This window comes from Bos mutus, chromosome 1 (assembly GCF_027580195.1).
Source record: "Bos mutus isolate GX-2022 chromosome 1, NWIPB_WYAK_1.1, whole genome shotgun sequence".
Taxonomy (NCBI): Eukaryota; Metazoa; Chordata; class Mammalia; order Artiodactyla; family Bovidae; genus Bos; species Bos mutus.
The window spans coordinates 90,709,553-90,727,695 of NC_091617.1; the positions used below are offsets into that span (position 1 = coordinate 90,709,553).

At 37.3% G+C, this 18,143-nt stretch overlaps 1 protein-coding gene across 9 annotated transcripts in view; it reads right to left on the minus strand.

Annotated features, from left to right (window-relative positions):
• NAALADL2 (N-acetylated alpha-linked acidic dipeptidase like 2) overlaps positions 1–18,143 on the minus strand; it is a 1,605,389-nt gene that overhangs the window by 449,256 nt on the left and 1,137,990 nt on the right. For all 9 annotated transcript variants that reach the window (XM_070373006.1, XM_070373026.1, XM_070373016.1 and 6 more), the window contains one exon: positions 10,256–10,399. In XM_070373006.1, the coding sequence (XP_070229107.1) occupies positions 10,256–10,399 (144 nt within the window). The remainder of the gene's footprint in view (positions 1–10,255; positions 10,400–18,143) is intronic.

Genomic DNA, 18,143 nt, shown 5'->3' on the forward strand with positions numbered 1-18,143 from the left:
CTCCGGAGTTCACTCAGACTCATGTCCATTGAGTCAGTGATGCCATCCAGCCATCTCATCCTCTGTTGTCCCCTCCTCCTCTTGCCCCCAATCCCTCCCAGCATCAGAGTCTTTTCCAATGAGTCAACTCTTCGCATGAGGTGGCCAAAGTACTGGAGTTTCAGCTGTAGCATCATTCCTTCCAAAGATATCCCAGGGCTGATCTCCTTTAGAATGGACTGGTTGGATCTCCTTGCAGTCCAAGGGACTCTCAAGAGTCTTCTCCAACACCACAGTTCAAAAGCATCAATTCTTTGGTACTCAGCTTTCTTCACAGTCCAACTCTCACATCCATACATGACCACCGGAAAAACCATAGCCTTGACTAGATGAACCTTTGTTGGCAAAGTATTGTCTCTGCTTTTGAATATGCTATTTAGGTTGGTCATAACTTTCCTTCCAAGGAGTAAGCGTCTTTTAATTTCATGGCTGCAGTCACCATCTGCAGTGATTTTGGAGCCCCCCAAAATAAAGTCTGACACTGTTTCCACTGTTTCCCCATCTATTTCCCATGAAGTGATGGGACCAGATGCCATGATCTTCGTTTTCTGAATGTTGAGCTTGAAGCCAACTTTTCACTCTCCACTTTCACTTTCATCAAGAGGCTTTTTAGTTCCTCTTCACTTTCTGCCATAAGGGTGGTATCATCTGCATATCTGAGGTTATTGATATTTCTCCCGGCAATCTTGATTCCAGCTTCTTCCAGTCTAGCATGTGTTTCTTCCAGTCTAGCATTTCTCATGATGTACTCTGCATATAAGTTAAAAAAAACAGGGTGACAATATACAGCCTTGACGAACTCCTTTTCCTTTTTGGAACCAGTCTGTTGTTCCATGTCCAGTTCTAACTGTTGCTTCCTGACCTTCATATAGGTTTCTCAAGAGGCAGGTCAGGTGGTCTGGTATTCCCATCTCTTTCAGAATTTTCCACAGTTTATTGTGATCCACACAGTCCAAGGGTTTGGCATAGTCAATAAAGCAGAAATAGATGTTTTTCTGGAACTCTCTTGCTTTTTCCATGATCCAGCAGATGTTGGCAATTTGATCTCTGGTTCCTCTGCCTTTTCTAAAACCAGCTTGAACATCAGGAAGTTCACGCTTCACATATTGCTGAAGCCTGGCTTGGAGAATTTTAAGCATTACTTTACTAGCGTGTGAGAGGAGTGCAGTTGTGCAGTAGTTTGAGCATTCTTTGGTCCTCCCGGCTTCTGCCCTGGACCTCGGAAGTGGGGTAGCTCCTCTTGGCTGCGCGGGCACCCATAGCAGCCGCCTGTGCTTTAGCGTGCCCGTCGCAGCCGCCTGCGCTTTAGCGCATTATAGAACATATTTATATATAAATCTAGATAAATTTATAGGAAGGTATTGATAGTTATAATTATTGGGTATTAGGAATCTGTTCTAGATTAAACTGTATCCCTTAAAATTCATATGTTGAAGCCCTCAACTCCAATCTGGCTGTATTGAAAAGGAAGGAAACAGAACCTTTAAAGAGAACATTGAAGTTTAAGAGAGATCTTAAGAATGGTACCCTAATCTCATTGGATTGGTGGTCTTAAAGGAAAAGGGAGAGACATAAGAGATCTGTTACTCTCTCCGTGTGTACACAGAGGAAAGGCCATGTGAGGACTCAGAGAGAAGGAAGTCCTCTATTAGCCAGGGAGAGAACTCTGACCAGAATCCTAATTCTCTTGCACTTTGAGTTGGGACTTACTAGCTCTAGAACTGTGAGAAAATAAATGTCTGTTGTCTAATACATTCAGTCTGTGGTATCTTATTACAGAAGCCTAAAATGACTAACACAGAATGTAATATGTTTGCATATTTTTGCTTATCTATTTTCTAACTGAGTAAATAGTAACCATATTGTAATAACAGAGATCACATTTGAAAAGAAAAAAATATGCATGAAAACTCCCAAAATATGTTTTAGTACTATAAAAGTTTGGTTCTGAAAAAGTGAGACTGGCAAAAAGATATTAAACAGGAACTATTTGCTTGGTCTCTTTTACCATACACTTTTAGGCAATAGTAGCTAACCCATGTCTTTAGTGAACACATAAAGACAGATAAATCCATGTATGTACTTACTCTTGTGAGCTTGCATGCATTTGGAAAAAAAAATTAAAGTTTAAATAAATATTATTCTTCTAAGTAGCAAAAGTATCTAAATTGGAAAATATTTTGAAGAATGTAAATACCAGGAACCTCTTGAGAAATCAGTATGCATGTCAGGAAGCAACAGTTAGAACTGGACATGGAACAACAGACTGGTTCCAAATAGGAAAAGGAGTACATCAAGCCTGTATATTGTCACCCTGCTTATTTAACTTATATGCAGAGTACATCATGAGAATCACTGGGCTGGATGAAGCACAAGCTAGAATCAAGATTGCTGGGAGAAATATCAATAACCTCAGATATGCAGATGACACCCCCCTTATGGCAGAAAACAAAGAAGAACTAAAGAGCCTCTTGATGAAAGTGAAAGAGGATAGTGAAAAAATTGGCTTAAAGCTCAACATTCAGAAAACTAAGATCATGGCATCTGGTCCCATTACATCATGGCAAATAGATGGGGAAACAGTGGAAACAGTGGCAGAGTTTATTTTGGGGGGCTCCAAAATCACTGCAGATGGTGACTGCAACCATGAAATTAAAAGACAATTACTCCTTGAAAGGAAAGTTATGACCAACCTAGACAGCATATTAAAAAGCAGAGACATTACTTTGCCAACAAAGATCTGTCTAGTCAAGGCTATGGTTTTTCAAGTAGTCATGAATGGATGTGAGAGTTGGACTATAAAGAAAGCTGAGCACTGAAGAATTGATGCTTTTGAACTGTGGTGTTGGAAAAGACTCTTGAGAATCCCTTCAACTGCAAGGAGATCCAACCAGTCCATCCTAAAGAAAATCAGTCCTGAGTGTTCATTGGAAGGACTGATGTTGAAGCTGAAACTCCAATACTTTGGCCACCTGATGTGAAGAGCTGACTCATTTGAAAAGACCCTGATGCTGGGAAGGATTGAAGGGAAGAGGAGAAGGGGACAACAGAGGATGAGATGGCTGGATAGCATCACTGACTCAATGGACATGAGTTTGAGTAAACTCCAGGAGTTGGTGAGGGACAGGGAGGCCTGGCATGCTGTAGTCCATGGGGTTGCAAAGAGTTGGACACAACTGAGTGATTAAACTGAACTGAAACACCAGGAAAAATATCTTTTACCTTCTTTGTATCTAAGAGTGAAAACTAACACATGTGTATACATTTTTCAGCCTGAACAGTCTACATGTCACAAGTCATCATGTTAGTCAGCGGGCTAGTCATCTATAATACTCCATGCTGCACATTTTCCATTTGTCTTTCCAGATCTGTGTTCATCCTTTAACCAGATCTCTGACCCAGGAGGCTAATCTCTATAGAGTACATCTACCTGGCTCCTTTACACTTGGCTCCAAGTTGAGTTTAGCAAATGGAAGACATCAACAAATGATCAGCAGGTTAGGTGAGAGAAAGATTATTTTCCATCACCTTTTCTGACTGGTCACTTGCTGGCAGTGACTGTATATCTGTAGATGAAATCCACAGCTTTAACAGACCAGCCTCTCCTAAAGCTCAAAGACTTGCCAGTTCCTGTAACTACTTTCTTCTTTTGCCACTTCATGTTTCATTTCAGTTCAATTTCTCAGTCACGTATGACTCTTTGCGACCCCATGGACTGCAGCATGCCAGTCTTCCAAGTCCATCACCAACTCCCAGATCTTGTGCAACCTCATTTCCATCCAGTCGGTGATGCCATCCAACCATCTCATCCTCTGTCATCCTCTTCTCCTCCTGCCTTCAATCTTTCCCAGCATCAGGGTCTTTTCCAATGAGTCAGTTCTTTGCATCAGGTGGCCAAAGTATTGGAGCTTCAGCTTCAACATCTGTCCTTTCAATGAATATTCAGGACTGATTTCCTTTAGGATGGACTGGTTTGATATCCTTGCAGTTGAAGGGACTCTTAAGAGTCTTCTCCAACATCATAGTTCAAAGGCTTCAATTCTTCAGCACTCAGCTTTCATTATGGTCCATCTCTTACATCCATACATGACTACTACTGGCAAAAACATAACTTTGACTAGATGGACCTTTGTCAGCAAAGCAATGTCTCTGCTTCTTAATATGCTGTCTAGGTTTGTCATAGCTTTTCTTTCAGGGAGCAAGCATCTTATAATTTCATGGTTGCAGTCATCATCTGCAGTGATTTTGGATCCCAAGAAAATAAAGTCTGCCATTGTTTCCTTTGTTTCCCCAACTATTTGCTGTGAAGTGATGGAACCAGATGCTATAATCTTTGCTTTATGAATGCTGAGTTTTAAGCCAGCTTTTTCACTCTCCTCTTTCACTTTCATAAAGACTCTTTAGTTCCTCTTCACTTTCTGCCATAAGGGTGGTGTTATCTGCATATGTGAAGTTATTGATATTTCTCCCAGCAATCTTGATTCCAGCTTGTGCTTCATCCAGCCCAGTGTTTCTCATGATATACTCTGCATAGAATTTAAATAACCAGAGTATATAGCCTTGACATATTCCTTTCCCAGTTTGGAACCAGTCATTTGCTCCATGTCTGGTTCTAACTGTTGTTTCTTGACCTGAGTACGGATTTCTCAGGAGGCAGGTAAATGGTCTGGCATTCCCATCTCTTGAAGAATTTTCCACAGTTTGTTGTGATCCACACAGTCAAAGGCTTTGGCATAGTCTGTAAAGCAGAAGTAGATGTTTTTCTGGAACTCTCTTGCTTTTTCTTCACTTCTTCACTTTAGGTTTAGGAGGAATAATAACTAGCTATCCCTTTTCTGTTTCCATTTTCATTCTCCACAGGCCCCTAATTAAGTTTCCTTGGATTGCACAGTTTAGTGCATCATTGATTTCCTGATGACAGCCTGATTTATATGTTGAGCAACTTGGGTATATTCACTGAGTCATTCATTTTTGTTGTCAGGAAATAAATGAGAGAAGGGTGCCTTTTCTAGTGGTATGGTGGGCTAGGATATTCCGACCAGCCCTCCCATTAAATATAATTTAAAATGCTGAATAAAATATGTAACAAATCTTGTTACTACCGTCTAAGTTCTAGCAAGAAAGTAAGGAATTACTAGATGAAAATATAGGTTGTGATGGGACCCAAGATAAGTAAAGTAATAAAGCTGAGGGAAATTTATTAAACCTGGAGAACTTTTTAATTTTGATAGCTTTATGGGCTACAAATGTCAGAAGAAAATGCCCTGGGCCTGTCCAAGCTGTAGAGAAGAAAGTAGTTCCAAAAAAAGAGACTCTTCCTCCATGAAGCAGGAACCCTAAAGGACAGCTCTCCCCATTCCCTCCCAAGAGAGCTACCATAGAGCAGAGCAGTAGAGGAGATACCCAAGAAGCAATAATACTAGGGTAACTCTAAAAGAACACCAAAAATATTGATAACTTCTAAAATAGTAGAGGAAAAAATATAATGGAAAAACCTAAAACCTAAAAGAGATACAAAATAAAAGGAAAATATGTGGTAAAAAGTAGAAATTCAAATCAAGGTGAAAAATATAAGCATAAATACATTGGTAATCACATTAAATATAATGGATTAGATGCTTCAGTTAAAAGATTGGATTGCATATAAAATACAAATTATTCGCTTATTTTAGGCATACTAAAAAAAGAAAGACACAAAAAGGTTGAAATTAAAAAATGATATAGCATAAAGACGCTGACTGAAAAAAATAAAAAAGCTAATGTAGCTAAATTAGTATCAGGTCAAATCAAATTTAAGACTTGCATTCTAGATATAAAGATAACTTTATTTGGTAAGTGTTTCAGCCAACCTGGAATATTTGATATATTTGAATTTATAAACACCTAAGAAATGACTACAAAATATATAAATCAAAAATTAATAGAACTACAAGTAAAATAAATAAATTGATACTGTGGGAGATTGTAGTGTTCAAAATAAGATACAAAATATTTGAATGATCTTAGATACTTGGTCTAAAACCTGACATTTATATAGTACACACTGTTTTTACATTCTCATGGGACATTGATTGTGTACTGGATTATAAACGAAACCTGAAAGAATTGAAACCATATAGAAATAAAGTAGAAACAATACATTCTAACAAAAATTCACATTGCTTATCTCTTCCTCAGAAAAGTATGATATCCCCATACTACATAGCATACGTTAATAACTTCCTAAAGCATAGCAGAGAGAGTCAGGGCACTTCCAACTGGAGTGGGATTCCAAAGGGCGCTCCACAGAGGAGGTGGTGCTTATATGGAGTTTTAGAGGATACTGTGGCTTTACAACTTGTAAGACATATGTGGATAATACTGAATAAAATAATGGTGAGAAACTGTGGACACATGAAGGGAATGGCATGATATAGACCCAGAAAGGCATTCAGGAATCTCTGGCAGTTTCTAGAATAGTAAATAACAATGGTCACCCCACTGTGAAAAAAAGGATTATGAAAAATGATCTTTAAAATATAAAGGTAGGGTATGCTCTGATGGATTTATATATAAACTACAGAGTTTAGTTGGAACTTCCACAATTTGGAAGGAGTGACATGTACTTAAGTGACATGTGATAAGAATGCAAGAACCTGTAAAAATTGCTGAGAAACATTAAAAGTTGGAAAATACTTGTTAAAGGAATTTTGTTTAAAAGTGTATATTTCAGCTTGTCTTTAAGTCTTCCCAGCAAACAACCAAACAAAACTCTAGACTGGATCCAAGCTAAATCATTTCCTAAAATCAAAGCTGTCAGGATGGAAAGCTGGAAACTCGAGAAGTTCTGCTAAATGACAGATCCATGTCACCCTCTGTAAACCCAACCTGTACTCCCTGGGAAACAGAGAATTGACTGTACTTTCTGTGGACTTTGGACAATAGGTTTCCCACCTATGTTCACTCTGTTTAAGACCCTTGATGAACAGACCTTCAAAGTGATTTCTGAAGCTTTTTCTTCCTTTTGTCTGAGGACTTCAGACTGGCAGCTCATGAAGGCTGATCTTTAGTTCTATAGATTACTCTGTTGTCAGCTTCCTGCTCAGACTCCTAGGTTCACTCTGCAACTGGCAGCTTGAAGAGGCATAAAATTGGGGTATCACCAGTATAGCTTAGTGATTCTAACATCTAGCTTGCGTCTATCACAAGATCTATCAGTCTTTCCTACAGCAGTCTAGCTCACTGAATTTTGAAGAGTGGCCATCATACCTATATGAATGCTTTGTAGGAGTTGTCTGAATAAATTACATTTTTCCTCATGTTTTTCTAGATATTTTGTTCCATATTGATGGCTAGAAGTTATTAAAGCCCATGCTGCTCTAAAATAAGCTTTCAATTCTCTTTTACTTCAGATCTACTGAAATTCTCTTTTACAAAGCCTCCAAAAGCCAAGCCACACCATATAACATCCAACGTGAAAGTGTTAGTCGCTCAGTCACGTCCGATTCTTTGTGACCCCATGAACTATAGCCCGCCAGGTTCCTCTGTCCAGGGCATTTTCCAGGCAAGAATACTAGAGTGGGTAGCTATTCCCATCCAAACTACTCCATTGCCTACTTCACATACATATACACATACGCACACACACACAGCTCAAGACTTTTTTTTTTTTTTTTTTTAATCAAAATAGCACAATGTGCTCCTGGATCTTTCACATACAGCAGCACTGAGGCTACACTGAACAGGATGATTAGTCTCATATGTAAAAAACAGCAATGCTAGACTTATTTTTACTAACATTTTTTGTTAGTGGATGTCTCCTCAAGAGCTAATTTGTATTATTTGCCAAAAAATTGTAAAATCACCAAAGTTTATAGATAATATTTTCAGTACATCTTTTTTTCTGTTCAAGAAATGATAATACATACTTTCTTTAACAAATTAGAAATATAGATATTCAAAATTCATTTTAAGTATGTAAGAATTATAAACATTATCAGAAGAGATTAAATTCTTCTGATAAAAATATTTTGAACAAAGAACATATAAAATTGTGAATAGAGAAATAGGAGTTATATACATTTGTGTATGTGTGAAGATATATTATCTGAAGATATATGATCCAAACTTACTTAGATGAAAATTTAACACTAATGAAACTAAGTTTTATGCATCATAGTAAGTCATTTTTTTCAATTTATCAAAAGTAATTTAAACATATTAAAATATTTCTTTTAACATGATTCATTAAGGCTTCCACTCTGTGTTATACTAATGGATTTTATACTTTCTCATCTAATTTTTTTTCATTGCAGTCATGGTTTTTAATGACAAGCTCAGATTGATATATGAAAATTCAAATTCCCAGCTATTGATTGACTCTCAAGGACAAAGACTGACAATATATAATCAGTGAGTAAGACTTACAGAAAGCAAGATCATGGGAAATTAAATGGCATCAATATCTAATTATTTAGTCAATGCAAAAAATCTGTTTATATTTGGGCAAGAAATTTTTCTTCTGCTTGTTTTTCTATCCCTTATACAATCTTCTTAGTTCTCCCAGGATTTGCCATATAAATAACATCCTCTTCACTACACTTTGCTGAGTCTGTTTCGTGTATGCAAATATTCTTTAGTGTAAGTTTTACATCAGTTGCATGACTTTTGTTTCTAAGTAACTGAAAATCAAACAAATAAGTTGACTATTAAAAAGGGAATGTATCAACATATATACAGCTAATTCAGTAGCTATCGCTTCAGACAAGGCTTTATTTAGGCATCAAATTATGTGGACAAGAGGTAGTCTGTTTCTCACACTCTCTCCCTTTACATTATTCATCTACCCCTTCCTCACCTTGGTTCCATTGTCAGGTAATATGCCCTCAAGGTCCTCAAAAGGACCAAAATATCCTAGAGCTATATGATTTCTTATTCAGTTCTACCATTAAAATTAGCCATTGCTCAAAGTCCAGAGATTGAGTCATGTCTCTGTTTGGCCAAATTTGCATCATCCTTGACCCAGCTGTCAACCCACATGGTTGATGTGATAAGCTGATAGACTTGAGGCAATCAGGATCTCCTTCTACAGACTAAGATAGGAGGGACTCTGACTGTTTATTGAATAAGCCAATCAGTTAATTAAATCTGGACTTAAGTCTGATCTTTTCAATGTCTGATACTTTTCTTACAAGAAAATTATTAGTATAGTGTTAATTACATATTTTAGCAAATAGAGCTCATTATCAAAATCTGGGGCTAAGACTAGAACATAGAAAAAGCTAAACAAAAAGCTTCCCCAGAACAACTTCTTTCCTATTTTGAGGACGTAGTCTTAGCATTATTTTCTATAGTTCCTACTATGTTCGATCAATAATCAGTTTAAGAGGTTCTCATTCTACAGAATTTTAAAAAACCTGTCCCTAAGAAAGGGCAATTCAGAAGGCATTCAGGGTCTTTTTTTTTTTTTTTAGGCTTTTTCAAAACATATTTTTTATGCTTTTGTTGTCAGGAGAAAAGAAATGAGATAAAACATGGGTAGTTGAGCCTCTGGGTCTGGACACAAAAACGGACCCCTAAAGTTGAATTTCACAGCCAACTAGATACAAATTTAACAATATATAAAGAAAGTCTCTCCTTTAGTAGTCTAATGCTGAGGCTGGAGGCAGAAACAAGATGCAGCCCATGACTTTCATCCCACCACAGGTAGCTTAACTACTTCAGTTTTATCCTATGTAGTCCAACAAGGCCTGACAAACTGCACTGCAGTGTAAGAAGCATCTCTCCAACAATGATGCATAAAGACAGAGGGATTTTTTAGTCAATTGCAGGAATTAGGCTTTAATGCTTTCTACTAAAAGACTTCATACCCCAGATAGCTGACTGCTATCCACTGAATCTTGGCAGGCAACAAGCCTGCTGAAGCTGAAACTGAGAAGCTATGTTAAGCAGATTTTCATGAATGTACAAAATGCTTTATTTGTAAAGCTGCTTTTCTTAGCTGCAGTTCAAAATGCTTTTCTTCTTTTTTTAATCTCTCAGCTTGGTCAACTTTCAGTCTTTATAGAATTACTTTCGAAAAGCCAGAGAAGAGAAATAAATGCTCATATCAACAGAAATAAATGTTTTTGGTTTTTTTGAGAAAGAATAATCCTAAACATGCCAAACAGATTAAAAATGATCATGGATGGGCCTTATAAAAACTATAAGACACACAGAAAGACATTAAATATTTTACCATTATTTGGAAGTTCTAGAGGGCTGCAGGCACCATTTGTGGTTCTATCCTTTGGCAAAGAGATGAGTTTTGCAACAAGAGATGCTGAGATGGGCTGCACTAGTAGAGAGGTGAGGTTTGATCGGTGTTGTCTAAAGCTTCCATCTGTATTCAAAAGAGAAAAATAGAATCCTTAGCAAACAGAAATTAAAGACACTTGAAGAGCAGGTTTTCTATAATAAGTATTTAAATGATGAGTGGTAAGTTTTTTAGACTCATTTATTTGTTTATTCCTTATTTATACTGTCTACTTGTTAAAAATGATCTGAGATACTTGATAATAAAAATTCAGTACAAACAGCATTATGTAACCTAGTTCGTGATGGCAGACTGAACATAGGCATTTACTTCCATTCGCTACTGAAATGACAACAAAGGGATAGAAAAGCATCAATCCACAGGGGCTAAGAGAATAGGAGACACACTAGCAGTAAGACACTAGAAGCTGGAAAGCAGATGAGTGTCAACTGATGTGACAGACCAAGGAGACCAAAACATAAGCCAGCAGAGTGAAGAAGCTGAAAAGCAATGCAATTTGTATTATAGAACCCAGAGAGACTTGAGAATTGAAAATATCAGCTACCTATTAAAAAGGGGGTAAAGGAAGGGCTGAAAACAGCAGGGATTGGTCAAATTCTGATTGTGAAGGAGTCTCTTCTCCTGAACCCCTCACTCATTCAGTCAACATGAACAGTGCCTGGTCCTCCTTCCAGCAGAGACTGTAGGTGGGACACTGAACAGGGAGATGCCAGACACAGGGAAGGGTGTCTCTCATCCTTTAAATGGGGTGGTGTTATGATTGCTAAGACCCTTCAGATGCCTTGTTCTCATTGGTGCACAGAATCCTTCCTTCCAGGTGTGTGCATGTGTGCATGCTAAGTAGTAGCTTCAGTCATGTCGCATTCTTTGTGACCCCATGGCCAGGCTCCTCTGTCCATGGAATTTTCCAGATAAGAATACTGGAGTGGGTTGTCATTTCCTCCTCTAAAGAATCTTCCTGACCAGGGATTGATCCTGCATCTCTTGTGTATCCTGCACTGGCAATCAAATTCTTTGCTACTAAGCCACCTGGGAAGCCCCATAGAAATATAAACAATGACTTTTTAATACAAAAATAAATATAATTCTTCAGGAAAAAAGAAAAAAGGGAAAATGTCAGGGTTGAGGGAATATGGAAACCGATGAAAGAAAATGAAATCTTTATCTTTCATAGTAGTAAGTCAATATAATGGATATAACTGAAAAATGAATTCAACTATTAAACATACTCTTGAGAGGCAGTGAAATAAATATGAAAAATAGGTAACAACCAAAAATGTTGAGAGCATTTTAGTGCTTGCTTTGGGGATATAGACAAAGCAGAGAGAAACACAAGGAAGGATGAGAGAAGGTGACACATTTTTATAAATGAGTCTAAGCTTTGTAGAAATTTCTATTTATATTCATCTATAACTTTGAAAAAATAAAAATTAAATGAAAATAAGGAGAGAAACAACTATAGTAACACAAGCAAGAGAAAATTGCACAAGTATTCAGAATAAAGAGAATGAAGAGAATAAACTCCACATAAGGAAAAAACAAAAAAAAAATACACTTTTATTCAGTTTATATATATTTATACTGACTCAGAAAATGAAATACACAACAGAATGACTATCAGGCAGCCAATAATGTTTGTGAACACAGAGTTGTATTTTTTAGAACTTTTATTAGAGAAAATAATTGCCACAGGTTTTCTCAGAATTTAATTTGATAGGACTGCAGGGGGTGCAGAACTCGACAATACTGGTATCCAGGCTCCAGGAGGAAGATTATTAATGATACAATATGTTATGGAAGGCTTTCCTTAATTTATCATCAGGAAAACCACACAGCTAAAACATATTTAGCTGTGGCAGCCACAGAAGTCATGGCTTTGAAGAAAAAGTAGTAAGATTTAAGCTTAGGTTCAGTTTTATTGTATAAACACAAAGCTGGTCTCATAAGTTAGTACTCCTTTTTATATGGCTATACGACCATGCATTTTGACTATAATGTAGTTCATTGCATCCTAACCATTTCCATGTCAAAGTACCAAGACTGGACACATAATTCACAAGACCAGAGCAAAATGACAACGTGGGATCAGATCAGTCGCTCAGTCGTGTCCGACTCTTTGCGACCCCATTAATCGCACCATGCCAGGCCTCCCTGTCCATCACCAACTCCCGGAGTTCACTCAGACTCACAACCATCGAGCCAGTGATGCCATCCAGCCATCTCATCCTCTGTCGTCCCCTTCTCCTCCTGCCCCCAATCCCTCCAAGCATCAGAATCTTTTCCAGTGAGTCAACTCTTCACATGAGGTGGCCAAAGAACTCTCGATCAAAAAGTAGGAAGGATTTCAACATGGCAATAGCAGGGAACTGAATCAAGTGCGCATCTTTCTGAGTGTGAGTTGTATGCCCATGAATCAAGCCCTGCATGGTTCACACAGAAGATGTAAGCAGCCATGCAGCAAGTTGAGGGCAACTGAAGGGGACTTTCATACCACAAGGAAGTTGCTGTCCCGAGTTGCTGTTGCTCCATGCTGGTGCTCTAAGGCACAGACAGTGTGGCCCACTCAGCAAGCCAGCTGAGAGGTCCTCCTGATATAGCCATCTCACTTTGGCTCTCCCAGCATGCATTTCCTCCCTTAGCTATTGCCGTGGAAACTTCCAGTGGATGGGGACAATGAGACAGTATTTGCAACAAATGTTCAATCTGTTATTTTGCAGTTTTCATGGATGTTAGGTGCTAACATGTTGCCAACACTAAATTAAACTTCTTAAAATGTTACGTGATTGCACCTCTCCTCAATTCAAATACTGAATTTCCTTACTGATCTTGCCATTCAAGGCCCTTCACAATTTCAGACCTTATGTTTCCAACATTATCTCCTACTATCCCTCTCCATGTATCTTATGCTAATACTTAAACTGTCCCCCTGCATATTCTGTGATTTATATCCTCCATGTTTTGCTTAAGCCATTTCTTCCACTTTATTTGCTTCTCTCATGTATCACATGTCTGAACATCTCTGAAATATACACTTCCTTTAAAGCTTAACTCATTTTCTATAAGAAACTTTCTCTGACACCTTCAGCTCTATGTGATTTATCTGCACCTTTTTTTTTCAGTGCTTGGCATTTCTAATTACCTGATCACTATGCAAAAACACTTTGATTTTCTCTTCTAAACTCCTTAAAGAAAAGGAGCAAGTCTTTCCCATCATTACACACACTATCCAGCACATTGCTAGGATCATAACAAGAGCTCAGTAATTAATGGGGTAAGGAAAGGAAAGGAAGGAAAAGAAAAAGGAAAGAAAAGGAAGAAGGCAGGGAGGGAGGATGAATTAACAATTCCTTGAAAAATAGTTCAGTGTCTCTATCTTACTGATTTTCTAAATGTCTATAAATTGGAGCAGAGGTACAACTGAAAGCTAATCAGAATTCTATGAATCCCATGCTTGTTATATATTAGTGCTTTCTTGCAAGCTAACTACTCTCAAAATCTTCAAAACCCACCCACTCCCATCAACTCACTAATTAACTGTTCCGGGTTACAAACAGTATTTATATAAATAAAATTATCTTTGAGATATATTTTTAAGTTAATAAAAAATAACTACATTCCTTTTTTTCTCCCGAATGTTATATTAAGCATCTGAAACAATGCATTTAAAAGTTAAATATGAGTGAATCCTAAACAGTAATTGAACAAACCAACATCTTTGATTTTTTTGTATTGCATGACTAATAGACTTGCATTAGTTTTGAAATATCTGAAGTAAGTGGTTCATTAATTTTTCACCTTCAGCTTAATGGAAATTTGACAAACAGTTCACTTCGAAGAGCAGGTACTAAAAGAAGGACTTTACAGGAGGACACTAACACTAAATTACAGATGAAAGTTATTAAAAAAAAAAAAAACTCATTTGTTGAAAAACTAAGAGAATTTAATCTACTTGTATGATTAAGAATAAAACCAAACACATGTACCATTTTTACTCAGTTATATTTTAAAACACTTATAAATGATAAGAATCCATTAGATGTAAGCTGAAAATCAGATGGATTATGTACCTTGACACAAAGAGTACCATCCAGGAAATACACGACATTATATTTTAGCACTTTAACTTTTAGATTGTGGCATTTATATCATACCTTGTACATTTTGTATGCTCAATAAAGACTGACACTAAGTTTTATTTTAGTAGGTATCTAGTTCTTTCTTCACTTTATGAACTCTTTGTAACCCAAATAAAGGTCCAAATTCATCCTTCTCATTCAGTAATCCAGTCCTCCATAAAATGCCACATGCATACAGCAGAAAGGAGAAACGGGATATACAGAGTCCCAAAACAGACTCCATCACTGACTCACTGTTTGAAAAAGAACAAATAAATAATTTCACTATGAGAAGATTGTCATCCCATCTACTACATCTGAACAACCAAGGTAACACTGAAGGGTTGTGATTACATTATTGACTGAAATAAAAACAATACACGAGCTCAGAGGCCTAGAGCCAAACCACAGTGGCTGAAATTTAGAAGTGAGGTTAAAAATTAGTAAAATAGTTTCTGATTGTACATATGTAATAGGCTTTTCATTATGCTTTTTCAAATCTCTGATGCCCACTTCAAGCCCATCTGTATACAAAGAAAATATGTTAGCTGTCAGCACTTTTGTGTGGTGAGATGCAATTCTTTTAAGCTCAAATGAAATGTTTGTGTATACTGCAAATGCCAATCACCTGGGGCATCAGGAAAGATAACCCTTAAGAGACCAGAAGTCTTAGACACTGGGATCCTCAGAATTAAAGCACTAAGAGGAGAGATGAGGTCAAGAATATACTGATAAATAAAATAAAAAGGGCCTTGTGTGGCTCAGACATGAGGATGTGCTGCCTTTGGGGAAGACAGCTTGACTTCCAAATTGAGGTGTGTAACTTCACCCTCAGATCTGACTCGTGTGTGTGTGTGTGTGTGTATCCATGCTACATGATATAATAACCATAGACCCTATAGATCCTTCATTAATCAGGGCATAGTCTTCAGACAAGTAGCATGGGCCGGATTCCTTAAGGTGGCTCAGTTGGTAAAGAATCTGCCTACAATGCAGGAGACCCAGGCTCAAGCCCTAGGTGGGGAAGATCCCCTGGAGAAAAGAATGGCAGCCCACTCCAGTATTCTTGTCTGGAAAATTCCATGGACAGAGGAGTCTGGCAGGCTACAGTCCATGGAGCCACAAAGAGCTGGACTCAACTGAGCGACTAAACCATCACCACCACCCCAGCCCTTCTGAATCAGAATCTGAAGCCTAACAAGATTCCCCAGGTGATTTATATGCACATTAGATAAGCAATGACCTACAATCATTACATATTTAGCTGTTGCATAATTTATATAATTTTCATAGCAAAGAAGATATAAAACAAAGCAAGATGATGAGGATGAAGAATAATAGACTATGTTTGCTTACTTTACCCCAAATTAAGTATGACAGAGTCTGATTATATTAATAAAGTCCAAATCAACAATTTTCTCAGAAAGTCTCCTTCAAAATGTGTAACAAGTCTGTGCATATGCTAGCACTAAATAGTAACTTCCAATTGGACTGACAGCATTTTTTTTTCTTTTTGTTCTGACCTTTTCTTAAAGATAAATTTGGTGATGTAAAGATCAAAACTATATTTACAACACTTTATTTCAGTCATGAATAAATATTAAAATAGCTAACTGATTTGACTTTTCTTCATTTTCAACTATTTTAATTCATTATAGTAAAAAACTGACAAATTGAAAGTGTAAATACTTCCCACTTTCCAGACAACCAAGCAATCAAAGAGCTTAAAAAGCAGAGATTTTAAAAATATATTTTGTGCTACACTTTTATGAAAAAGACTCAAATATCAAATGAACAAGCTGATTTCAGCAATATTATCCCAGAATATTTGATTTGACTTTCTCCAGAGGACTGCCACTTTGACAGAAATCAGACCATTAAATAACTATCATGAATGCTTTTTCACTTTTATCATAGCTTCCTAAATTTACAGTTATTTCCCTGAGATGACCAGTGCACTAAATTGGCTAGTCATTTTGTTATCCTTGTAAATACAGCTGATCCTTTATTATTTCAGTATCTTATAACCTGCTGGTTCCTTCAAGCTAGTCAAGTTCAGACTGTGTTGTTCAGGTTATTGATAAAAATGAAATGCTCAAAATTTAAATGTGCTTTGTGCTATACACGTTCTCAGAGTGCATCCATGTTTCCTGTGTATACATCCATGCATATACACACATACATATATGAACATATACACACAGTTATTTTTAAGAAAATAGGGTTTGTATTACTGATGGCTACTCTCATAATTAAAGTGAAAGTGCTTATTTCATTGTTATCGTCGTTCAGTCACTCAGTCATGTCTAACACTTTGTGACCCCATGGACTGCAGCATGCCACACTTCCTTGTCCTTTACCATCTCCCAGAGCTTGCTCAAACTCATGCCCATTGAGTCAGTGATGCCATCTAATCATCTTGTGCTCTGTCATCCCCTTCTCCTTCTGCCTTCAATCTTTCCCAGTATCGTGGTCTTTTCTAATGAGTTGGCTCTTCATATCAGGTGGCCAAAATATTGGAGCTTCAGCATCAGTCCTTCCAATGAATATTCAGGATTGATTTCCTTTAGGATTGACTCATTTGATCTCCTTGAAGTCCAAGGGACTCTCAAGAGTCTTCTCCAACACCACAGTTCAAAAACAACAATTCTTTGGTACTCGGCCTTCTTTATGATCCAACTCTCACACCATACATGACTCCAGGAAAAACCATAGCTTTAACTACATGGACCTTTGTTGGCAAAGTAATGTCTCTGCTTTTTACTACACTGCCTAGGTTTGTCATCGCTTTCCTTCTAAGTCACAGGTGTCTTAATTTCATGGTTGCAGTCACCATCTGCATTGATTTTGACCAAGAAAATACAATCTGTAACTGTTTTCATTGTTTCCCCATCAATTTGCCATGAAGTGATGGGACTAGATGCCAAGATCTTCATTTTTTGAATGTTGAGTTTTAAGCCTCTTTCACCTTCATCAAGAGGCTTTTGAGCTCCTCTTCACTTTCTGCCATAAGGGTGGTGTCATCTGCATACCTGAAATTATTGATATTTCTCCCAGCAATTTTGATTCTAGTTTGTGCTTCATCCAGCCCAGCATTTCTCATTATGTACTCTGCATATAAGTTAAATAAGCAGGGTGATAGTATACAGCTTGTACGTACTCCTTTCCTAATTTTGAACCAGTTCATTTTTCCATGTCCAGTTCTAACTATTGCTTCTTGATTAGCATAGAGGTTTCTCAGGCTGCAGGTAAGGTGGTCTGGTATTCTCATTTCTTTTAAGAATTTTCCACATTTTTTTGTGATCCACATGGTCAAAGGCTTTAACATAGTCAATGAAACATGAGTAGATGTTTTTCTGGCATTCTCTTTTTCTTTAAGCCCAGAGCTAATGATTACACCACAAAACAACTCATCTTGCTCAAGGCTGTTTTTCCTTAAACTCTGTACTAATGATTATATAACAACAATGTATCCTGTTCAAGGACATGTTTTTCCTTAAGCTATGGTTTTTCCAGTAGTCATGTATGGATGTGAGAATTGGACCATAAAGAAAGCTGAGTGCCGAAGAATTGATGTTTTTGAACTGTGGTGTTGGAGAAGACTCTTGAGAGTCACTTCAACTGCAAGAAGATCCAACCATTCCATCCTAAAGGAAATCAGTCCTGAATATTCATTGGAAGGACAGATGCTGAAG